At 37.7% G+C, this 25,672-nt stretch overlaps 2 protein-coding genes across 7 annotated transcripts; both read right to left on the reverse strand.

Annotated features, from left to right (window-relative positions):
- Positions 1–360: 360 nt before the first annotated feature.
- LOC113116036 (major facilitator superfamily domain-containing protein 12-like) lies at positions 361–6,903 on the reverse strand. 2 transcript variants are annotated; one of them, XM_026283867.1, is made up of 11 exons: positions 6,244–6,903; positions 5,777–5,987; positions 5,520–5,652; positions 4,473–4,679; positions 4,193–4,285; positions 3,998–4,090; positions 3,137–3,307; positions 2,778–2,872; positions 2,556–2,686; positions 2,378–2,428; positions 361–1,490 (listed from the first exon to the last, which is right to left on the reverse strand). In XM_026283867.1, the coding sequence occupies exons 1-11, from the start codon at positions 6,512–6,514 to the stop codon at positions 1,414–1,416; spliced, it is 1,533 nt and encodes a 510-aa protein (XP_026139652.1). In that variant the 5' UTR covers positions 6,515–6,903; the 3' UTR covers positions 361–1,413. The 2 variants fall into 2 exon arrangements, with proteins under 2 accessions (XP_026139652.1, XP_026139659.1); XM_026283874.1 differs by lacking the exon at positions 2,378–2,428 and having other exon boundaries at positions 6,244–6,902.
- A 1,265-nt stretch (positions 6,904–8,168) lies between these two features.
- Positions 8,169–25,593, reverse strand: LOC113116072 (casein kinase I). Of its 5 annotated transcripts, none has more exons than XM_026283950.1 (12): positions 25,440–25,593; positions 22,748–23,479; positions 20,569–20,638; positions 17,976–18,124; positions 17,198–17,432; positions 16,800–16,885; positions 13,835–13,919; positions 13,601–13,746; positions 13,431–13,514; positions 12,289–12,390; positions 9,663–9,769; positions 8,169–9,480 (listed from the first exon to the last, which is right to left on the reverse strand). In XM_026283950.1, exons 2-12 carry the CDS (start codon positions 22,988–22,990, stop codon positions 9,426–9,428), a joined length of 1,362 nt encoding a protein of 453 aa, XP_026139735.1. In that variant the 5' UTR covers positions 22,991–23,479; positions 25,440–25,593; the 3' UTR covers positions 8,169–9,425. The 5 variants fall into 5 exon arrangements, with proteins under 5 accessions (XP_026139735.1, XP_026139718.1, XP_026139726.1 ...); XM_026283933.1 differs by having other exon boundaries at positions 13,601–13,749; XM_026283941.1 differs by lacking the exon at positions 25,440–25,593 and adding an exon at positions 25,009–25,361 and having other exon boundaries at positions 13,601–13,749.
- Positions 25,594–25,672: the final 79 nt, after the last annotated feature.

Here is a 25,672-nt window from a genome sequence, read left to right on the forward strand (position 1 = left end):
CCTCTCGGACTCTTCTGCCACCTTCTGGACAAAAGCTACACATACGGGACATTCAAGATGTCACACTCCTCACCAAGGCTGTATGTATTTGATCAGAATGCAGCAAAAACAGTAATATTGTGCAATAATATTACAGTTTCAAAATGACTGTTTTCTAATTGAATAGGTTTTAAAATGTAATTTATTCTTGAGCTGGCAAAGCTGTATTTTCAGCAGGAATTACTCTAGTCTTCAGTGGCACAGAATCTTTCTAACTTGCTGGTTTGGTGGAGAAACAAGATTTATTATAATTTTTTTTAATTAATTATTATTATCAATGTTAAAAAAAAAAGGGGTGCAATTGAATGATTCCCTTTTAAGTTTTTTTTTTACTCTTTTATTTAAAATTTGTTTTGAACAAGAGATCAAAAATAAAAATGACAAATACAAATGCAATCGTCTTTTACAAACAATGATTCCATTACAGTTGACTATTTGATTCAGTCCAGTTACATTAGAGCATCAGCCTTTGATTGGTTTATTTGAAGTGTTAAAAGTCTTGAGCATCACGCAGGATCAGCTGACCAGTTGTTGAAACTACTCACAATGACACTGCATTCCTGCTAAACAGTAACTAGTTACAAAAACAGGTTACATTGCATCACCTCTAGATACAGAAATGTCCGTTCATAAAGAACATTTATTCTGTTCAGTAGATTCTATGAACAGAAAACATGTCAGAAACAAACGTCTCACATATGAAAACATATTTATGCATATACATTTCTTTTGAAAGATAACAATGCTAGTGGATACGTGGAAAAATACTCATTATTGACTCTCTGGTGATAAGCCATGTATCTCAGAGCTGAAAACATGGCAAAACATGGCTTCATGTCACCGGATTTAAAATAGCGATTCTTCCCTTTTCATGAATTCCCTTATGAAACATCAGTATAATCTAAAATCCTGCATCCATCATAACATGTGCATCTTGCGTTAACTTCATGATAACGTCAATAGTTTTGCAGAGTATTTAAATAAATTCCCTTATTTTTATGGATTTGATAAAAATAAAAAAACGTAACTAAATGTATAATCATATATAAAAACAAACTGTGAATTATAAACAAAACAAATGTGCGTAAGAAAAATAGTCCCTTCATAAAAAAAAGTTTATGTCTATTGTGGGTTATGAGAGAACTATGAAATGAGAAGCCACAATTTGAACACACGGTAGTGTTATCAACTAATCAGGTCTAAAGATTCACCACATCTTTGGGTCTCAGGGAAATGATCTTGTGTGTCGAGATGTGGCCTCCCTGTAGTAAAAACTGGCCTGTGCCAATCTGATCTGAATTCTAACCTTCACCACTGTGATGTAAGTGTCAACCCAAAGCTCTCTGCATCTGAACTGATGAATCTGCTGCGTGTTCAGTTGACTGACGGCTGCTCAGAGCTCTCCGAGTCCTCTCCATCACTCCCCATGAGTCCAGGCACCTCAGGCAGATCTGAAAAACATTACAGACATTAGATATTGCATGTACAAATTCATGTACAGTATCGGTCAAATGTTAAGGGTCAGTACAATCTTTTTTTTTTTTTAAAGAAACTTAACAAGGGCACATTTAATTGATAGTAAATATATTTATATTTTTGCAAAAGTTATGTTGTTTTAAACTTTCTATTCATCAATGAATATTAAAAATATAAAAATAAATGTATCACCGTTTCCACAAAAATACTAAGTAGTACAATTGTTTACAGCACTGATGATAATAATAATAAGAAACATTTCTTGAGCAGCAAATCAGCGCATTTACACAGATTTCTGATAGATCACGTGACACTGAAGACTGTTGAACATATAGCTTTGATCACCAGAATAAAATTACATTTTAACATATTAAAATCAAAAAGAGTCATTTTTAATCTGTAATAATAAACAATACATATGACTGACCCTAAACTTTTAAAATAGGTAGTTTAAATATTTATTTTAAACCTATGGAAACAACCTTTTATTATCTGATTTTTTTTTTTTTTTTTTTTTATATATACTTTTAAAAAGGTCATAATTTCGTTTATCAAGACCATTTTCCACATTCTTCACCTTCAGTAGCACAAGGTTTGGCAAACATTCGCACATTGTATCATTAGTTCTTCTGGGGTTTTCAACAGATGTGCTTAGAATAACTGCATCAAAGTATTTCGAATAGATTCGGTTTATATGAATTCACACTGATTTTTCTGACAATCCATCATCTCAAAACATTTTCAATCATTTCAATTTGCCTTGTGATTTGGCCCCTTTAAATTAAAAGTGGAAGATTGATGTTTCTGATCATTCCGTTCAGATTTCTGATTGTGATTTCAGATGCTGACGTGTGGCCCTCACCCTTTAAGTCTTTGCTGTTTATTGAACCATTGTTATGATCCTGCTTAGATACTGTAATACAAAACATCACGTCAGCCCTGAGGTGAAGCGGTTATCGAGTAACACTATTAAAAAGAGTAAGTCAAAGAGGAAGTACATGTTTAAACGTGAGAAAGACAGGACTTGTTTAGGTTCTTACAGCGCACAATCTTTATAGGCCAGATAAGGATTGTGCAGAGGCTCAGAGCAGCTAAAACGGCCACTCCACCAGTGACGATGACCATGATATAGTGATAATACCACACGCAGCCTGGACAGCATACCATTGTCCTAGAAGAGAGAAATCACATGCAAATATAAGTAGTCTTTCTCTCTCACTTCAAATTCTAGTATGCATTCATGCAAGCATGTGCATGCTTACCGGCAGGGGTGTAGCGTCTGAATAATCATAACTCCCAGCCCATTAGCCACCTTGTCTGTGAAGCTCATAGCTCCATAAACAAAAGCCCCACTTTGCTGTCAGGAGGACAAGAAAAGTCTTATTAGAAACTTGAACACTTCTTTAAAAGCATATTTTTAGTTCTCTGCAACCATTTTTACACTTTTGAGTCGCTCTGAAGCATATGCCTTTTTCACTGCTGCTGACGTTTGCATATCTTACTGGCTCGATCATGCGTTAGTGTTGAAGCCGCTAGTGCTGAATAAGCTAAATAAAACATTAGCTTGAAGCTGTTCCTTCTCATTTTTAGTTCCCCAACACAGACTGAAATCAGCACTTACTGTTTGGTCTCCTATGAGCTCAGCCGTCATGGCAAGCGACATCACCAGGATGGTAGCAGAGCCCACCCCCAGCAAGACCGCTGTGCCGTACACCTTTTCTCCCATGTGTGCGTCCAGCAGCACCCAAAAGGAGAACGCCATAATCAGCAAGAGTCCCAAAAAATAGGTCATCTATCGAAAAAAACAATGAAACTTTAAAGTAAACAAAATTCTTCTACCATATTATATTAGCTTCTAATACTGTACATGAAATATCTAGTGAACTGTTTTATCTTTAGTTTCCAGATGGTCATTAGGGCTTACAATGATTTAAAACGAGCTTTAAATAAGCTAAAACAACTATACAAGATTTCTCTTATTTTAATTGACCCACCAGCTTTTTTAATTATTTTGTGGAAGAATCCGGGTTCTTGAAAAACCTGCCAATCTAATTTGGCAGTTACAAGATCAGTTGATTAAGAATAGAAGGGAAGCATTGCAACACGATTTAACAGTTATATTGGCCAGAATCAAAATTGGCTTGATAGGCAATTTCCTATTTTGTTCTCTTTTTGCCATCTTAACGAAGAAAAGAAGATTTGGAGCACTAATGCAGCCAGGATGCACTTCATGTGTGTTTTTAAAATCTATAATGGACACCTCCAACTCAAGCTTGGGCTCAAAGAAAAAATTTATAAATCACACATCCCCCCACTTGTAATTGCAGCTTTACAGTGGTGTTTGTGTCTGCTCAACTTCACATGTATATGACGCAGCAAACCTGAATGTATCTCTGGATTGTTAATCACTTCCAGCAATGGGAAGATTGGGTATTTTATCTTCTGTTTCAATCAAAAGACACGCATGCAAACTCATACTCACACATTTGCCTATTAGCTTGCTTAGAGGCTTCATGATAAATGAGGAAGCAAAGCCACTTAGGAACATGACCAGGGGAATGATGGCTATGTACTTCTGCAAGAAAGAGGATCAAACAGAGATCAGTGCCTTTTTCTTCAATGCTTTTGTTGATGAACTGGGTGCAAACTAAGTGTAGTAATACTATAGTTGTTTTACCTTTGGCAGCATTAGTGTGTAGGTCAGATACATGGATATGTATGTTTGCGACAGGTTCACTATCAGTCTGGTGGACATATAAAGCAAAGCCACCTGAATAACAGAGCAGGGATTAGAGAGGTTGTCAGTTATAATGGACAGTTGCTGAATACGGTCCTGAATGTTTTCACACCGCTGTGATTGAGTGATAACATTGTGCTTCAAGCCACTATTCATATTAATCACAAAAAATGAGAATTACATAACAACGCCACTGAAGAGTAACAGGGGTACTGCTAACCTGGTAGAATGATGGCTGTCGCAGCCAGTTCTTCCACTGCAGTAGACTTGTGGGAGGAGCAACAGTGGTGTTGTTAAGAAGAGGCTGGCGCTCCCCAGGACTAGACCCCTCCTCCTCCTGACCGGGACGTGCCCCCTTCTCACGTGTGCCCAGGTGAAAGAGCAGCGAGAACAGAGCACCAATGCCCACGACTGTAAGACTTAGACCCTGAGTGTGAACAGATGTTAACAAAATCAATTTAATAAGTCATGGCACTCGGTGGCAATCTCTGAAATGCTTCCCGGGCATGCAAGTGCAGCTCCTATCTCTTTGAATGGGGAAACATCACATTCTCCAAAAATGTTCACCTAGTTTACGATTAAATTTCCTATTTGAAATCACCAATGAAATCGGACAACAACGGTCTTATAAATGTTGTTGCTTAAGCACCAATAGCATTAAAAAAGGGATATTTTTCAGGCTAGACCAGCCAACGCACAAGCACAGTCCTGAGCATGCATCTCCAGAACGCTGACTGGTGGGGCTTCCTTCGATAGAGCGGCCAGACTGAGCGTTGCATTGTTCCCCATTTAAAACTATACGAGTGACATGTCTTGGGTGTTCTATAGTCTTTGATATCACTGCATAAAACTTGTTTAAGAGCTGTTTGACCAGGCCTACATTATGTAACATGCCATGAAAGCAGAGAAAATCACCCATTTTCCTGTTTATACTTCATTTTTCACTGTGATACAGAACGCGCCTCAGGAGAGCCAGCTGACAACATTACTTGTCCTCTATTTGTTTTTCCTCTCAAGTCTCTGTGAGATCAAGTGTCACTGTGAAATCTTGCCTACTATCATCAAGTGTGTGGTATCGTGGTCTGGTCTTCTTGCCTGTGGTCTCCCATGGTTTGAAATCGGCTCAGATTTTAAAATCATCTAGTGTGCAGCCAGCTAAAGCAGTACACTAGCACACACAGTGGGATGGGATCATCTTTAAATTGAGCTATTTTTAAAACAGGATGAAATGACAAGGAAACCGTTCAGCATTATGACTTAAACTCACTCTGAAAACAGGGATGTCACCCAGGCCAAGGTTTTCCATAATGGCAGGATCATCTCCTTCCTGAGTCTGAAAATGAAACATCAGCCAGGCCACTCCATACACTGTGATGTTGGCTATCACAGTAAAGGCATACCTAACGGATACAACCAAAATACAATAAAGAGCCAAGACATCAGCCCGGTCACTACAGACAAAGTCCTCCAAACAACATCACGAGAATAGTTGATCATTACATGCGCAGATGTGCACGAGTTTACCTGTACGCAGTGAGCTCCACCTTTTCATGTTCGCAAGTCACCAGCTCGGGAATGAGGGAGAGATGGGAAATCTGGGTGGCCGCCCATCCAAACTGGAAGATGACGATGAAGGGGGTGAAGTAAGTGAGACTGACCCACTGTGGGGTGTCCACATCACAACCCAGGCACTGGTTAAATATAAAGGGGAACGACAAGAGGACGCTAATAGTTCCTAAATAAAGTACAAAGAGAGTAAATTAGAAAAATATCCTACATTAATATGCAAATGACAAACCTGAAACAGACAATTTACCCCAAAACAAATAGTGACATAATTTACTAAGGACATACTATTAAAATTAAAGTGAATTCATTCCTGAGGTGTTTTTTTTTTTTTTTTTGAAAATCATACAGGTCTAGAACAACATGGTGAGGACAGACAGACTCATTTTTGGCTGAACTGTCCCTTTAAGTTCCTCGTCACTCACCGATTAAATGCCATGTTTTTCTCTTCCCATATGATCCACAGCCGGGTGTCTTATCAGACTCATAGCCGATGAGCGGTGTACACACTCCATCCGCTATCTGCCCCACTAGCAGTAACACACCAGCATACGTGTTCTCAAAGCCCAGCACTGAGTGATAAAACACCAGCAGGTATGTGAACCACATAGAGGCGCACAGGTCGTTGAGAAAATGCCCCACTGAGTAACTCAAGCGCCTGAACGCGGGTAAAGACTCTCCTGAGGAGTCCGGCATGATCAATGCGATACAGTCAACCCTCAGTCGGCTAAAAATGCGTATTTCCTTTTAGCAACCTCAGCATATTGTCCTCTCCAGCGCCGGCGTCCACACTGAAGGGAGAATGAGTCTGGTGTGAAGTCCAGGGCTCTTCCATCACTGTGGAAAGAGAGTCCGTTCCTAAAGATTTGGTCAGCTGACTTCGTAAATGAGTCACGGTGGAGGAGGCGCGAATCGAAATCGTAACATTCTCTTTCATGGATCGAGGGTTACAGTTTTAAATTTCATGTTGGTAAATGTTAATTCAGCATGGTTAATGTTGAATTTGTCTAGTGCGAAAAAACGTAGTACAGCGTAACTTTAGTAGCGCCATATTTTCGGTTCGTGTTGTCATGACGTGTTTATTAAGCCACACCCTCTCTCGTCCGTATCGTGTTGCCATATCCTTTTTAATACAAGCGACTGAGGTGGTCGCAAAATGTGAGCAGTCGTGTTTTTTTATGTAATTTACACAACACGCGGTTTTTAAGCTGATTTCAATAATACAGTCGCGTATTTTTTTGGAGTACTAGCGATGGGCAACATAACACAATAATGTAGCTCTTGTCAAGTCCCCCTCTGCTGTTCAATCAGTACTCTACATAAAAATATATTATTTCCGTTTTTCTGCTTTGCTTTCGTTATCTCATGTGCGCTCGAGAGATTTAGTTTAGCAATTTCTTTTTGTCGATTTAGGTTATTGTATTTTTTAGGGAAATCTGGCAACACTGCGTCCATTCATTCATTCATTCACACACACACACACTCAGGAAATGTACTTATTGCCACTCAGCAACACTAAATTCAATGCGCATTTAGTTTATTTAAATTACTAAGTTTAACCCCAAAAATGTATTTACTCAACTTCATGTTATTGCAGACCTGTACGACTTTTGGTTCCTGTTGTGTTCCATTGTTTAGTTTTTATTTCTCATATAGTGGATGTCAATGGGAACCAGACCTGTTTGGTTACCAACATTCTTCAAAAAATCTGTTGTGTTCCACAGAAGTCACACGTTTGGAACACCATAAGGGTGAGCAAATGAAGACCGAGCTGATTTTTTGTGTGTGATGAACTATCCCTTTAGTTCACACACTTAAAAACATTTTTTTTTCGTTAAAAAAATTACATTAAAACGATATATGAGGTAGTCTGATTTTAAAAGCATTTTCTAGACCCCTTCTAGTCATTTAAATTAATACAATCATAACGATTCATGGACATCTTTATAAAAAAAAACCTTCTTTATCATCAACCAGTAAATCATGAATTAACTGGAAAAGAAGCATTGCTCTACACTAGCAATGCTCTACATCTAAGAACAGCCCATTCATGTTTCTTGACATTCGGTTATAAAAGGTTAATGATTGAATAATCACAGGATGTCATAATTGGTTGCCTTTTCTGCATTTAAGAAATGAAGAGGAAAAAAGGTAGTTTGGAAGTTTAAATGCAAATGCCTTGCAGCTCCATTTGTATTATATTGCACCGTAACCCGGTGATGCACTGCAACTGCCTCTGTATGTCACATGATGTTGACTGTACTGAAATAATTGTTGCAGAAATAACCGCAATAATTAACCACAACCATAAACTCAAAACAGTGATTGTGCACAGACACAACATGTAACATGAGGCATAAAAGGAAAGCAACATTTAATAGGCATGTAAATCAATACACATCCTCATTCTGATAGGCAACCTCTGTTACTGCGTATAAACCCACAGACTCAAATCGTGGAGCTTTGCTGTGATGCACTTTACAACAGTGAAAAAAAATAAAATCAGAGAAAAGCCAACAGGCTCCAGTAGACTGGCATGGAGCACACAGTAGAGAACAAACAATCTGAGAGGGCCATGGACACTTCACCTGGATAGGAACCATAGAGAGGGACACATTAGTGTTAAATGTTTTACTTGGAAAGGCACAAACTATGATTCCCAGGTAAATTAATCTAAAGCGAAAATGAAACGAAAAAGCACAATTTTGACTGAGAGAATCACTTCTGTCCCTTTGGGAGAGACCAGCCTGCTGTATAAATGATCCAACATCTGCCTTTTATTTCTGTTGCTTTCTGTTCATTTCAATGCCGAACGGTTGCTTTTCTCCCCCCAAAAGTGCAATTCACATAGGAGAGATCCAATGCATTTCTCTCCATCTCCCACAGTACCTGAGACCAGCCACTGTGCTACAAGAACATCATCCACATCAACAGGAAAAAAAGAGAGGAAGAAAACAAAAAAAGAGCAAATAAAAAAACACTAAGAACGGTTAAAAAAAAAATGTTCACACATTCTATAACATGAGTAAAACTGGGAGAGCAGACCTTCAAAACAACTTTTTAAATTACAAAAACAAAAAAGAAAGACAGAATTTACATTGGTTGTCTGAATCGGTGTACTTTTCTCCATACGTCAGTCAACGAGTCTTTCCCCACCTATTTTGATCCCATAAAAAACAAAAACACCTTGGATCACTCATCCAGCCAGCGTCAAAGTGAACAGATGTCTGTGTGTAAGTCTGAGCCTGGTTGCCTTTTAGTTCTCAAATAACAGTTTTGCATGTCATCTAAAATACAAGATTAAACAGTCCATCTGGGTTTAAGTCACATAACATATATCATCTTATTTCTGACCACTGAGGTCTCTTCTGGTCTCCAACATTGTACAAATATATTTATTTGTTCCACTGAATTGTTTCCTTACAAAGGTTGTCAGAGTACTGAGGGGTCCTCTCTGAGCAGATGCCAAACGTGAGGCAGTGAGTTTCTATTCTGAGGTGGAGCAGAGACAGAAAGGGAGAGAACTCCACGTTTCAGCTCAAGTCCTTTGCTTTTGTTTTTAGTTTAAACGCACCAGTGACTCTTAACGTTTCAAAGAGGCCCCTCCTCACTTGTGCCGCTGGAGCGTTTTCCTCTTCCTCCTCTTGAAGAAACAACAGCACCTTAAAAGAGTGAATGAGTTGAAGACGGTTTTGCAATCTCCTCTCTTCATTTTCAAACAGTTTAAGTTAAACAGTTGAAAAAAATAAATAAAATTAGAACAAAAACAGGACCAAATGTCTCGTAATGTTAGCATGAATCAAACTGCACAAATGTGTAAAACTTTTGTAAAAACTCTACTTACTTTGTATCATCAGCCACCTCTACTTCAGCAGGGGCAGTTATGGGAGCGTTGGAGTGTCCCGCTGTGGGATCGTCTGTATTCACTTCTCCGTTGGTTGAGCTCATAACCTGAACATTAATTTAATGCAGCAGGTAGTGAGTTTTTAATACAGTTTGGCAAAGATGAGTAACAACACAAGACCACAGTACACACTGGAATTTATTTAATCTAAGGGTGCTTTCACACTAGCACTTTTGGTGCGCACCCGGGTTCAATTGACATCAGAGCTCGACTCATTCGGATGATGTGATTGCTGTCTTCCGAACTCGGGTGCGCAATCTGTGAACCGTACCACAGTCCAATTAAAAAGGGTGGCCTGGGGTACAGTTTATGTGAACTCCAATATGGTCCACTGTTGATATGAACGCAATCTTACCAAATCACAGATGTGAACTGCTATTAATGACGCATTATTTGATAAAAATGTGTGTTTGTTTCCCTCACTTTCCCGACAAGCATGACTTACACACTGCAAGCAGAGAGCTGAATATATCCAATTTCTGTTCGCCTTCAGCATTCTTTAGAGCATTTGCAGTACATTTGTTAGACAGACGTAAGTGCCATTATGTACCGGAGCTTTGTAAACAAAATGAATGGTTAAAAAAACGTAAATATATATAAAGTGCAGAGAGTACTTACTAAGTTACTAAGCAATGGGGTAAACAGCTGCTGGCTTGATGACGCAAACGAACCGTGGTTCGGACCTAAATAAAATAATATGAATGCAGTCCAGCAGGAGGAGGGGGGAGCAACCAAACTCGAGTTCGGATCAGGCAAGCGAACCAAGTGTGAAAGCACCCTAAATTACACATTATATTTATCAGTTCATGTAACTTAAGTTGGGGCTTAGTAACCTATTAAGGACACTTTTTAAAATAATTAGAGTTGTTCCGATTCCGATATTAGTATTGGAAATATCACCGATACCACGACATATTCTGGCATCGACGAGTTCATGAATTCATATACCGATCCGATACCATTTTCTTAAACAAGACACAGTTATGAACGCTAGCTTTGCCTAACAGCTGCATGGTTCTTCTTCGCTGCTCAGAATGCATTGCAAACACAGGAAGTTGTCTAAACCCCTGTTTAGAGCAGCGAAGAAGAAAATAAAATGCGGTATCAGTATGTCCGCTGTTTAGCAGTATTTCAGACTGGACCAACCAGACAGTAAAACGGGGACTAGGATGCCACAAGTACTGGCACTTCACTAACAAGTCGGTGCTGAAAATTTAAAAATGTGATGATACCAGCGTCTCTGTAGTACCGGTAGTTACCGACTCCCGAGTATATTCGGTACCCGCAGCTGCGTTCAGTCGCTTCTGTGTTAGTCTAAGTGCAGGGCCCAAGACTGTAGCTGAATATATACTAGTGTCTGTGAATATCAAACTGCAAAATACTATTTAAATATTACTCCTGCAAATTCTACATCTCTGTGAGTGACGGGCGCAGATGTACGGGAGCTCGCTGTCTTGTAGTCTCTTCCATGTGTCACTATATGAGGACATGAACGCATAAACCTTCACTTTAACGGTTCAATTGAGAAAACGGTCATATCATAAACACAGACACTCAAAGATCTTCATGGCAACCCATCAAAATAAATATTCAATTTAACGTGAGTAAATTGACAATATATTAAGCTACTGTTGCCTACAGTAGATTTAGCTACGTCTCTATGTTGTAATAATAATACATCTCTATTAATAATAATAATTATGCCTAGACGGTTTCTTGTTTTTTACTTGTTTTGTTGTAAAGAGATTGTCTGTCATTTTTTGTATTCCTAGACTTATTTGTTGCAGTCTTTTATACAGTTATATTGTAAAACTAAAATACCTTTTTTAGTTTAAGTTCTTTTTCGCTTAAGAAAATAAATAATATTTCTGTCAAATTCATGTCAGATAATAAAAATAGTGTAATAAATACAGTAGTTCACTATGTATTTGCTCTTGTTTTATTAAGTCTGAAGCACACCATAAAATAATTCTAGCAATTTACACATGGCTAGTAGTATATACAGCTGTATATATATACTGTACAGATACACTCCCAGGTATCGGATCAGTACTAGGTATCGGCCGATACCCTGAGCCCAGGTATCGGAATCAATATCGGGAAGAGAAAAAGGGTATCGAAACATCTCTATAAATAATTAAACGATTCAAATTAAGGTTGCTTAGCACCAACCAGGGACGGTTAAGTCAAATATTGGAAATACGTCAACACAGAAAATGAGCAAGTTTAGCTGGAAATCTAATATATTTTAAATGAAAATGTAAAAATGTACACCCTGGATAACTAGAGGTTTACAAGCAAACATACATTTGTCTTGCTGAGCTACTTATTTACAATACAAGCAGTATTTTCACACTGAAGTCATCAGATACCAACCCTACCCATCAAGAGCGTGAAAGTGATGTGTGTTAGACAAAGACAAGAGAGGAAAAGACAATTTAAGTGTTCACAACTGGAAAATGGACCGAGGTGTCTCAAGTGAGAGGATGACAGGAACAGACAACAAGAACAGAGAAAGGAGGAGATCGACACTAACAGAATGCAGTACTGCGCAAACACCCAGTACCTGGACAGAGCCCCCCAGCCTATCGGCCGTGAGATGCGACCCCAGGAGCTCCCTATTGGTCACAGGAGTGGGCTGGGACTCACTTCCTTTAGGTTCTGGAGACTGGCATGACAGCGATGGGGGAAAGGGGTGAGGAGTGGCAAAGAGCATAAGAGATGTTTTTTGAAAAGAGGTGAGGGTGTAAAGAAAAAAAGAACAGAACGAGTTTAAAGAGGAACGCCTTTCATGCACACGCAGACTATTCTAGCTAACAGGATTGAGGTGGAAATATAAGTGTGAATATAAGAGTGAAAAAACAAGAGATCACGCGACATGCAGAGAAGGATAGGGAAGCTAAGCTCTTCCACAAAATAGCCAATCATATCAAAACTTAGAATGTAATGGCCATTTATCTAAGGGACTGTGACCAACACATGAAAAAAAAAACATCTAAAAGAATGACAGCATTTGAGATCTTCAGACTAGCAAAAACTACTCTGGTTGCAGGAAGCTGTCTTGGGATTGTTGATGAGTGAAACAAAAAAGTACTGTTGACATGATTTAAGAGAGAATCATAAAACACTGAGATAACATTCAAAAAATTACACTGCATAAAGTAATGGTTCTCCAAAAATAACCAAAGAAAATTAAAAAAGGGAAGCTGGTACTTAAAAGTAATAACTGTGGCCTATTCTTCCTCTTTTAGATCAACAAGGATTTGACCGTAAAACTGAAAGTGAAGTATGCCAAATATAATAATTATAACATAAAATAAAGACGTCAATACTATAATGTAAACTAAAATTACTTTGTCAAATTGATACATAAATACATTTAAATTGGTTAATGTTTCTTTTTAAAAGTTAAATTAACAATAAATTAATAAATAATTTAATAAAATATTTAAAAAGTGCAGTTTAATCAAGAGTACAATAGAAATTAAATTACAAAATAGATAATATTACAAAATTGTTTTAAATATGGATATTAGCCAATATGAAGAGTTTTTTTTTTTTCATTATTTAATTCCTTCATTTTATTTTAAAGTGTCACTTTAAAATTAGCAATTAAATTACTTCTCGCTTGACCACATACTATAAAATTGCACAAAAAAGGGAGAGGTGTAATTTATAATGGCATAAAGGTATAGTGACTTCTCCCACCTGGTTTTTGGTCTGGGGTTGTGCTTTGTCTCTGCTGCTGGGCTGCAGAGGTGTGTCACTAGGCATGGGTCCTATTGGAGTCGGCTGTATAGACAAAGAAAACTCAACATCCATGTACTTTTTTACATCAAATACAAGTGGTTTATGATAGGAAATCCAATTAGGCTCACCAGCGGCTTGCCAACCCAGTCATATTCATAGTCAAAGACATAGCCATTTCTGTCAAAGAGGTCTGTAAAGAGCTTTCTCAAGTAGTCGTAATCTGGTTTTTCAAAGAAATCCAGTCTCCGGACGTAGCGCAGGTAGGTGGCCATTTCTTCTGTGAAAGGATGTCAGAGTTAAGGCAATGCACTGGAGAAGAGACAGCACGAGATATGTGGCCATTTGAAAAAGAACTGGCTTACCAGGGAAACTCTCACAGAGCACTTCTATAGGGGTTGACCTTTTGGTATCTCCAATTTTCTGATAGCGCTCCTTCAGTGTGTCAGCCTTAATGAACGAACAGGACACAACAAACATAAGAACATTTTGGGTATCCATGAAGACATTTGTCCAGTAAATTGCTATCTTTTATACCATTAGCATTAACTATTTCACAGTCCTGTTCGGCATGTACATATTATGTTTTTACTACAGTCCTGCTAGGGCTGTACGATATGACGATATATATCGGTTGGACGAAATAATAACTATCGTTTCATATTGTGCTCTATCGTTTATTTCATGGAGTCGCAAAATACATTGTTTATGGTAAAACTTTTTCATCATTTGAATGACTGCTATATTTAAACGCCACCAAGACAGGACCAGGTGGAGAACGACCAACCAGGACAAAACGAGGAGCTTGTTCCTAAACAAGGGACTACATCTATAGCATGGACACGCGTTTTAAGCACTGCAGTTCTAAAACAACCGATGTTTAAGCCATTGAAACAAACAACAGAGCCAACTTCTGTCTGTTTCTGTGTGAGGACATTTTTTTGGCGCTTTATTGGCTTTGAACGATTACATAAACACACTGTGTCAGAATCCCTGTCTTTGCAAGTATCCTCATAAACACAGAGATTTAGGTCTTAAAAGAGACTAAACAGCTGAAAAGTAAACGCATATGTAACAGTATATTGGATCCGGACTTCGGTCTTAAAGGGGAAGCTGTCCAATGTTCGTCCTGTCTCTCATTCTTATCAATCAAATAACAGTGAGAGAAAATCTTTTGTAACTTTAATAATAAAACTAATAATAGTGATATATTTATATAGATGTATAGAATCTATATTCATAATACACATGTTAATTATATCAGATAGCTAGATAGATAACTAACAAAGTGAAGACTAATTAATTTACACAATTATGTAGCATGTCTTATTTATTGTAGTTTTTTGTCCTATTGCTTGAAATTAGTTTCTTAGTTAAATGTTCCATATAAAGTTTATGTGGCAAAAGTGGAATGAAACGCTGCGACTCATTTGAAGCATGCAACATCCGCTCGGATAAAAGTTCAAAGTGCTCTAAACAGCGCTGTGTGATCCAGGTGAGAAGCGCTTGAATTCAGCGATTAACACAAATGGCTGTAGTTTAAAGCCAAACAGGAGAAACACAGTCATAAGGCTTTTCAATCTACACATCGCCATCATTTACCATGGATTTACTGTAGTAACACTCACTGCACCATGGTATTGTGGCAGAAATGTAGGATATTCACACAGAATTTTAATACATAAGTAACGATAAGTATAGTATGTATTTGTGATTAAGCTATAGCATGTGTGCATTTATACTGAATGTTTTAGACTACTGTTTTTCATACTAAGAGGCTACCTAAAAAACAGTTATATTTTTACCATGGTATTGACGTCATTTTAATTGTGTTTATCATGATTTAAATGTATTTTACTATGGGAGGCCAATGCTTAATAAAAAAATAAAAAAAAAGTCTGCATAAATTTATCCATAGGTTGCTACAATTGTTACAGATTTTGACAGTGAACAAAAATTTACCTCTGCATCCTAACTTAAGTTTTTATTAAATGTGCATTTTTAAGTGATATTACGATTAATATCAGGCAACCCAAATCTGTTTCTTGATTTGAAAAAATATCACTCATTAGAACATGCAAAAACTAAGAAATACATTTTTCTATTTAGATATTTATTTTCTTAAGGAAAATTAATGGTTTGGTTTCTGCAACTTTCACTTTGAAGCATAAATCTGTCTTTAAACTTGGAAGATTTGACGTGATAATTATCAATATTGACTGATATGAAAAAATGCTGGCCATATCGCCTAGCCCTAGTACTACCCCTGAACCTAACGTTGACCCATGTAGTTACCATGTGTCTCCTGTACAGCCAAAGCTTTCAAAAGTATAGTCAAATGCAGATGAGCAGGCATAGACAAGTTTGATACATGCTCAGTACCACCTAGTATACGCAACATTCACCGTGTGCCGTTCACCGTTGTTAAGAGAACGAGACAACTGAAAAGAGCGGAAACGAACCATAGATTATTACTTCACCAGACTTTAAGTATCTGTGTATTTGCAGAAGACATTGATCTCTCATACATGAATGTCACGATTCCTCGATTAAATTTGAATACTCAATTTTAAAAAAAATCCTCAAATGCAATTTGCCTGCATCAAGTAAGGTAAATCATTTATAAACCTATGCAAACACACAGGAGGACACATCAGTATATTTCTGAACAACCGTATATGAAATTTTCAAAATAAAAATCTAACTCGCACTCTTTTGAGTTTGCACGTTTTGATGTCCACATTTTCAATAAATGACAGTGGCTGTAGCATTTCTGACGTTAAGAAATGGCCCAATATTAAAGATTAAGTGGACATTTGAATTAAATGTTGTTTAGTTAATATTAAACAAGGATAAGATCTTGCAGTAAGTGTAAAAACAATCGTCAGGCCGTTGGCACCCTCTGCAGTCATTTCCATTGTTCTATTGTTTATGATACATTATTTATTAACAGTTTTGCTCAATAAAACCATAAGCTCACTTGCTTTTGATACTTAATTTGAACTAATAATTTTTGCGTCATTGCTATTATATTTTAAAGGCTTTTGTTCACTTGTGTCTATTTTTATTACCAAAAAGAAATTAATATAATTATCCCATTATTTGTCAGAATAATCAACCGATTAATCGATTACCAAAATAATCGTTAGTGCCAGCCCTACTCTCTTATATACAAAATCTGGTTTAAGATATTTAAAGCAATGTAACAAAATAAAACAAACTGCATTTTTCTAAAATGATATGATTTTTACAGTCAATTTTTGAAACAAACCCCTAAATCAAAATGCATGAAGGCAGCAAACATTTCTTTCACTCCACCTACACCAGTACCTTTAAACCTTGCCAGGGCAGACTGCCTCGTAGGAAGTACATAAACATATGACCCAGCGCCTCCAAATCGTCCCGTCTGCTTTGCTCTGCAAGATAGAAAGACATGCAAAATTATGAAACTGCCAGCTACACTAGAATCTGTCTTCAGTCAGATAAGAAACTTAATTCAATGCGCAAAATATATATATTTTTTTGGGATTTAGCATAAATAAACAAAAAAAGGCTAAATCTATCCAATGCATCATGATTAAATCTAAGTGCTGTGCCTGAACATGCAGATTTGTGTCTCTAACAGCTAAGCTAGGTTTTAAGGCGTACTTTAGTCTTTATCCCCCCATGAAATTCTAATAACCCTAAACCCTGACAGAGTGAATCTTCCCCGTGTGTGTGGCTCTTACCCTTCCCCAGGTGTGTGTTGATGCTCATGTAGCGAGCTGTCCCTGTTAAGCTTTTGTGCTCCCTGTAAGGGATGTGTTTTTTGGTCTCAGGGTCAATGTATTCTTTGGCAAGCCCAAAGTCGATGATGTGGATTATATGTTGCCTCTTGGTCCCTGGCCGGCCCACCAAAAAGTTCTCGGGCTTAACGTCCCTGTAGATCAGACTTCTTGTGTGCACATACTCCATCCGTGTGATCTATGATAGAGGTAAATGTCATAATAGGGGAGGGCGCTATACTGGTATTATGTTGTTCCATGAAATGGATTTGGCTATACTGTGGATACTGTTATATATTCATGAATTCAAATATTGCGTTTATATTGTTTTGTTTAATTTGGTACATTTTGCAAATTTTAACAAGTGATAAAGAGGCTAGGCTGAACGTTTTCGCCGTACTACACAGGCATTAGTAATCAATAGCATCACAAACACAGAGATCACCGTAACAGACCAAATTAATAAAGCATAAAACAGTGGAAAAACAATGTCACAATAAAAAAAAAAAAGACTTTTCAGGTCTATGTCCAATTCCTCAATTTGTCTAGTTTTATAAGGTTAAAATATTTTGCCTGTAACTTTTTCTCATATTGCAATATAATATCGATATTGCCAGGGCAGTGTAAAATATTGTGATATGAATTTTAGCTTATAATGCCCACCCCCCTTATGTCAAGTTTGAAGTAATAAATGAAACATTTTTTTTACATCTTTGTCTCATAAGTGAGAGACCACACTGACCAGCTGAATTGCGATCATGAGGACAGTCTTGAGGGAAAAGGTTCTGTCGCAGAGGTCGAACAGGTCCTCCAGACTGGGGCCCAGCAGCTCCAGCACCATGGCATTGTATTTCCCACAAGGCCCAAAGTAGTACACCTGAGGAACACCCTCTGAACACATATATTTATATGCTGTTAGAAAACAGATCCACAGAGCTCTGAAATGTAAGTACAAACTGGCAATTCAGCAAAGCATTAACTAAAATGAGGTTACATAATAAGATTAGATAAAGACAGGGAACGATAATCTTTTTTTATGTGGTGTTCAGCATTCTTTGATTTTTTTTTAGGAATAATTATTAGGTCATATGAGGTAGACATGAATCTATTATTATGTACATAACATTTAGGCCTGTCACGATAACATAATTCGTAAGATATTCGTCGATAAAGCGATATTATTGTCATTTTAAAGACCATTTTATGCCACTGAATATATAATCATAATGTAACAGCATTAATAATGCAAGAAGGCCTAGACATTTCCAAATGACAACAAAGTTTATAATTTAAGAACATTTAGATCATGGAAATTTAGTATCAAAATACCTTAAAAATCTTGAATAAAGAGTAAATAAACATTTTCTAACAAAAAGTGCAAAGTAACAAGTAGAAAAAAAAAAACTGCACAAAGAACTTGTATGGAGATTTTTTCCTGACCTTCTTTTCTCTGTAAATTCAGGGTGCACAATATTGCAGAAAAACACAATCACTATTTAGCAGTCAGATGCCCGTATGCACAAAGGCACAGATCCCTAAACAAGACCATATCTGCAGATGAAACAGAAAACTAATCTTTGCCGTCTCGTCTTGCTGTCTGACACACTCCTGAAGTGCTTACACAAGCCATATCTCGGAGAGCGTCTCATCCGTTTTCTGTGCGCACAGCCGCCGCACATGTGCAAAGCACGCGCACGCCGCACACACATAGACATGTTTCAGACAGCACGCGATCTAGGGTTGTGCCGATAGACGATAGTATCGTGTATCGATGGTAGTCAGAGATATCGACATAAGTAGATTTCTCTGTCGATAATAATAAAGACAATATTAGGCTCATTTTCCTATTATTATATTGAATAATAATAATAGCTATTTTTTATTTTTATTAGGCAGCTTATTATAATTCGGCTATCAAACTGCCCAGCAATTTCACTTCAGCACCGCATTTCTCTCTCTCACACACACACACACACGAGCGCATGCAAGCACAGGAGGATTAGAGCCTGTAGTCGCTGAAGTTGTCTGCTTTGACTCAGATAACTCGTTAAACACATGAAACGAAAGAGATAGAAAACGAGGAGTTGGTGTCCCACACATTTAATGGCTGCTACACGGCAACGCGCTCTTCTCATTCATTAGCGATTAACTATTTGTTGGCGTTACAAATAGAGTAAAGACAATATAATAACAAACTTATCCATAGTGGTTCTCACGTAGTCCTTCTCTTAAAGACTGATCACTTATAACACACACACACTATGTGGTGATGACGTAGAAGGACTGCGTGAGAACCACTATGAATGAGAAGTTCGCTCTGCCGCCTTATTATTTTTATGCACTACGCACTATAATGTTGATGCATGCAAAATAAAGTTTTGCCCGTTACAAAGTTTCAATCCACAAACAGACATACATCGTCTGAAGATTTAAGGTATTTCATTGAACTTTAACAGGTAATCTGAATGGCCTATTACCTAATAAATCAATTATCTAAAAAATAATTTACAATTAAATCTAGTTCACAACAATGGCTGTTGGGTTCAAAAAGATGGCTACTAAAAAAAACACTTTAAAGCAAATATGTAAACAGATACATATCAAACTCTTAGAATGCTGAAAAATACCAAGAACCATGATTTTCATCAATATCTCTGAGCCCTAGTCTGGCCTGATCCTTGAGTCAATCTCGCAGTACCTTTGACAACAATCACAAAAACATGATACCTGAGAAACCCACGAACACACACAAACAGATTCACAATACAACTGAGGAATGACTGAATATGAAAGTGTACAGTGTCATGATTTTCTAAAGCTCTCCTCATAAAAAATGCATAGCAGAATAAAAAGGGTCTGAGGCCTTAATGCTGGAAACAGAGATCTCTAGCTCAACAGCAGTAAAAGATGAGTGCTTCACCCAGCAACTGTAGGCTTTATTTCATCTGAGCCTTAATAGGCAGTCTTTGACTGACTTTTGAAATAAGCTATAAGTTAACCTTTGACATCTCTGAATATAAGTTATCCTCTATCTGTCCTGCAAGTCTTATCAAAAGTTGTCCGAAAAGAACACCAAGTAGATCAATCGATGCACAGAAACCAAAGCTTGTGCTGATTCAATTCGTCATCTGTGCTGTAAAGAGGAAGTGGACAGGATGGGCTAAAAGAACTCACAAATGTAAATAGGATATGGACAGCATATGCCGTGAAACAAAGAAAAACGGTCCCAAACTGTGGTCTGAATATGCTAAATAATCTAATATGCTAAACAGAAAGTTTTAAAGTTGTAATGTGTGGTGTAAGAAGATAAGACAAAAGTACTGCATATTGCTTACCTGAGCTCCCCAACTGTTTGTAAAACCTGTACTCGAGATGGAGCTGGGGTGCTCTGGATTTGATTGGCTCCTATAAAAGAGCAAAATTAACATAATTAGTTTTGGTGACCTTCTTAAGTAGCAATAAGATTCCAGTTATTAACGTTGCTTCAGCATAAAAGCAGTAAAACATAGATGGATAATTTTACAATGTACAAACTCTGTGTAAATATATAGTTGTGAATCCTCATATTCGCACAAACATTCAGTGGCCAAGATAACTAATATGTGGCCTTCTATCATTAGGATATTGCTAGGCATGGAAGATTTTGGGTTATGCCATCACTAAGTGATCAATGTGAGGTGGTCCATTTAGCTGAATGCTGAATGTTTTTACATAATGTGTGCGAGTGCGTTCAGATTAGTGCAGGATCCAGGGTTGAGTCATCTGTGGCACCAACAGCTCTGAACATGTGAAAAAAAGCAATACTAAGCAGGAAGCAGAATGGATGAGCAAAATAAGTGTATACATAAAAACAAACAGATTGCATAAAGACCACGGGGTGTATTAAATACCCAGCAGTGGAGAGTGAGGAGTACAACAGGTTTACGCTTTTAGCATGTATTTCCAGCATGAGTTTACACTTATAAATAGTCAAATCAGAGTAACATCACCCTCTATTTAATACCAGTAATTGGGTAATGCAGCCTTAATGCAGCTTCTCCAGAGTGGATATTTGTCTTGTTTAACAGAATCCACATCATCAGGCAGACATGTATCATAGCAGAATGAAGAGCTGAAATCAGTGTTGTAGCATCTCAATGATGCTGTTTTCAACAGACCCATACTTCAATCGCGTCACTCTTATCAATAAATGTATCACTACATTTTAGGTAAGTGTGATTAAGGATCTCTGTAAAGGTGAGACCAAGGAGCTTAACAACATAAAAGTGACAATGTCTCACTTACATGATCACAGTCCCATATCTTTTAAAGCAGAACAGTTTGCAACATGCTAAAAGTAATACAGAGAGAAGTGTATTTGAGACTTCTATAATACTAAAATGTCCCTAGATAATATTCTAATCACTAACTCCTCTTTCCCTGTGTATTTTTGGATAAGCAGCCTTGAAACCAAATCCAATTAAAATATTGATATGGAAAAACAGATTTTATATTGTATTTGCATGGCTTGCACAGCAACTAACCATAAAAAAGTGGACGTTTTTCTAACTAAGAGGGTAGGAGACTACTCCACAATATGACATTGACCAATCGTAAAACAAATATTTACACTACTATTTAAAAGGTTGGGATCTGTAAGACCTCATATGCTTATCAAGGATACACTATTTGATCAAAAAAAGTATTTAAAAAAATTATTTGAACAATTTATATGCACGTAAATTATATTATTATAAATAAATATACATAACACAAAAGTTAGCAGGTTGAATGGTAGTTTTTTGTAAAATATATATTTTACTTTTATAATAATCTGTTTGTAGTGTTTATTAAATCTAATTTGCCATTGAATTTCATCTAACAGCAACAGGAGTGTAGTACTCATACGTAGCATTCATTACACGTTGAAAAGTCGATCTTTTGTTCATTAAGAGTACATTCCACACCACAGGTTAGGAAATTGAAAAAATATGTTCAGCATATAGGTTTTAAAAAAAAGTCATATCTGTGGGAACTGTAGAATAAAAGGTTCAAGTAATTACATGGTAATGAGTAAGCGTAAAAAGATTGTTCTTCCAAACGGAACTGGGTGAACAAAAGCGAACACAAGCACTGCATATTAATGTAATGTGGTTTAGATGTAATAATATAAACTACTGTGAATTTATTTTGTAACCCAAAGGTTACAGGTTCCGGCAAGGATTTTTAGGTGGGGGGATGAATGAACAGAGCTCTCTTCCACCTTCAATACCACGAGAGACCCTTGAGTAGGGCACCGAACCCCCAACTGCTCCTCGGGCACCATAGCAAAAATGGCTGCCCACTGTTGTGTGTGTGTGCACTTGGATGGGTTAAATGCAGAGCAAAATTTCCAGGTATGGGACACCACACTTGGCTACACATCTTTTTTTTTTTTTTACAGCACACACATACACTACAAGGCAGCAGATGAATTTCAGGTGCATTAACTTCTAATATAAAACACAATATCAACTGTTTTTGTGAGGAACTTACCAGTTTAATGGCCACATATTCATTGGTGTAAAGATTTTTCCCGAGTCGAAGCTCTCCAAAGTTACCGCAGCCGATCTTCTTTCCCACTCGGAAATTAGGGCCAACCATAAGCACCCCAGAATTGGACCCAGACCCTCGGCCACCCCCATGCCCTGTCCTGCTCCCACCAGTCTTAGACATTCTCTTTCCTTCCTCCGCCTCCCCTTTTCCTCCTCCTCCTACTCCTCTCTTATCAAAATCCATAAGCTTGTGATACCCCGGCCTCTCCACGATTACTCCACTGCCATAAAATCACAGAGCCACCAAAACAACTAACAACAGGGGCACGGGGAACGGGATGGAGGAGAGGAATTTAGAGAGAAAGAGAGTGGAGGGAATGGCTTATCCACAACACGGCTCTACACATATAGATTAAACTAAACATTAACTGCTTTTAAAGGCAGGGAAGGTATAGCAGACAATCCAAGGTCAATGCAATTCAGGATGAAGACATCATTTGGAAATCTTCCTTAAATCCAACCACGTTCCTTGGGAGAAAGACAGATGCACACGACCCTAGCTGGTAATAGTGAGGCGGTGTCTGGCATCAGTTTCCATCCTTTGCGTCCACTCCAGGTGGTTTTGCAGAGATATGACAGGCATTCCTTGAGTCCAAGTATCAATGCAGAGCATATCAAAGTTTGCGTTGAGAGGAAACAGGCGGAACATCAGCTGCTTATCACTTTATAATATCTGGGGCAGAGAAAAGGCACAATTAGCACTAAATAGACTTCTTAAAAGTACATAAAGAGAACTGCACTGGCACATGTTCTACTATGGAGGTGAGGAACACACATTGTATTTATAATTTTAAGGGACAGTTCAGTCAAAAATAACACATTTTCCCATTAAGACATTTAGGGATGCAAAGGGGTGGAAAATTTCCAGAAACTTTCCAAAGGTTTAGGAAATATTACACCTTTTTGCAACCCTACATACAGGTTTGGAAAGTAATGTTATTCCCGGGTGAACGATCCCATTAATATATTAATGATTTAGAAAACACCTTAACAACTCTTAATAGAAACATTTTGAAAGAAACCCCCCAAAATAACTTTTTTTTAACCCCCTTTTTATCTCAGAGGCCAGGGCTAAATAAGAAAGCTTTCTTGCATTACCAATAACAACTTCTAAATCTATTACAGCTAACACAGCGGCTTTTAACACTATGAGGCAAGACAATGAATTAAAACATTTATACATAAGCATATACAAGTCCTCCTAAAACACAGTTGGCTTTGTTTTAAAGCTTTAATCTCTTGTAATATCTCAAATAAAACAGAACACGTACAAAAAAAAAAAAATGCAGGGAGAAAACTGCACCATCACTGCCTCTATGAAACGCTTAAGTCTGAACATTTGAGAGACACGAAACCGGAGACCATCTCCCTGCAGGAAATGTTATCTAGCGTTTCTGACTTCCAGCTCTAAAAATACATCCCTCAGGAGCTCGAGATGAGGCTTGAGGTCATGAGAAGACGAGCCAAGGCGGATTCATCTTGGATAGAATAGATAGATAGATAGATAGAGCTCCTTGTCAAAGACATATTCACTGCTTATGGTGACATAAAAACATCTAAATGACCTTCCAACAAAATGTTCCTTGTAATCCACTCTGAATGAATTCACTGAAATAATGCATCTTAATAAAGAACTGTCAATTAAACTATTGACAGACTACATCTTATGACAAAGAAAACGGTTGTCTTTACATCCAAACATTTTATGATGCACAACATTTGATCAGTCTAAAAAAATGTTTATACTAACTGCCTGTGGACTTGTAGCATTAATTCCACTTCCAAAACAAGGTATAAGTATCATAAACTATAATTAAACATTATAAAATCTATAAAGTTAACCATCCAGCTAAGACTATAATTCATCGTCTCATGTCGGATCAGGCCAGATCTAATGCATCGACAACAAAACTGTTTTACAACGCCAACAAATGTGCTAACAGGCCTGCACAGTGGCCTTCTCTCTCGATTCGGAAGCTGGTTTTACCGATGACCGACTTTTTAGTCCGAAAAACACGCTATACTGTCAGACATTTATGTCGAAACGATATCTAAAAGCTTAAGTTACTCGCGGAAAAAAAATTAGCCAAATGTGCCTGCTAGCCGAATCCAGCTCGAAACCAAAGTATGAGAAAGAAACTTGCGTTGATAAGATGAACTCCGAACATATTTTGGTACGTTGTGTTCCCTTTGTAAAAGTACATTTTACGAACGTAAAGACCGCAAAGAAGAGACGTTCTTGTGAATCCTCGAGTGCTGAAGAGCTAATGTTGTCAGTTAGCCACTGAGTTGCCAACTAAGCAGCAGAAATGAGTGAACACGGCTAACGCGCTAACTAGCCCAAACAAGCTAACGATATGTGGCCTGCGCTCCAGCGAGCTAACGAGAGTTACCAAACCCGCATAACAACACCAGCGGGGTTATGGAAAATAAAAGACAGCTTGTTATTGTCTACATTCACATGATACATGCGTCAAAGCAATATTTGTTGACAAACACAGATATTTTGTTGCCAGCCATTAACCGGGCAACTCCTTAATCCTGAACAGTCGAAATTGGTTTAAATTACGTTCACGGAATTTCCCATAAATCGTCCAAGGAGGAAGTCGTATCAACAGATTAGACACTTTTACCTAGATCTCTGTATTATAAATCGATGACAGTTTCCATTTTGTCGGTTTTAATGCTCATTCCTTGAAGCCATTATCATTTTTTCTCCCTCTTCGCTGATGTCTCTTTAAGCCTCTCCGTACAGCTAGAGCGTTTCCTCCGCTGTCGTCGATCACATTACTAGGGCTAAGTTGCAAACCTTGCGTAGTTGGGTTTGGAGAATACCAGGTCATACAATTCCGCGCTCTTCGGAAAA

The sequence above is a fragment of the Carassius auratus genome, chromosome 2, assembly GCF_003368295.1.
Source record: "Carassius auratus strain Wakin chromosome 2, ASM336829v1, whole genome shotgun sequence".
Taxonomy (NCBI): domain Eukaryota; kingdom Metazoa; phylum Chordata; class Actinopteri; order Cypriniformes; family Cyprinidae; genus Carassius; species Carassius auratus.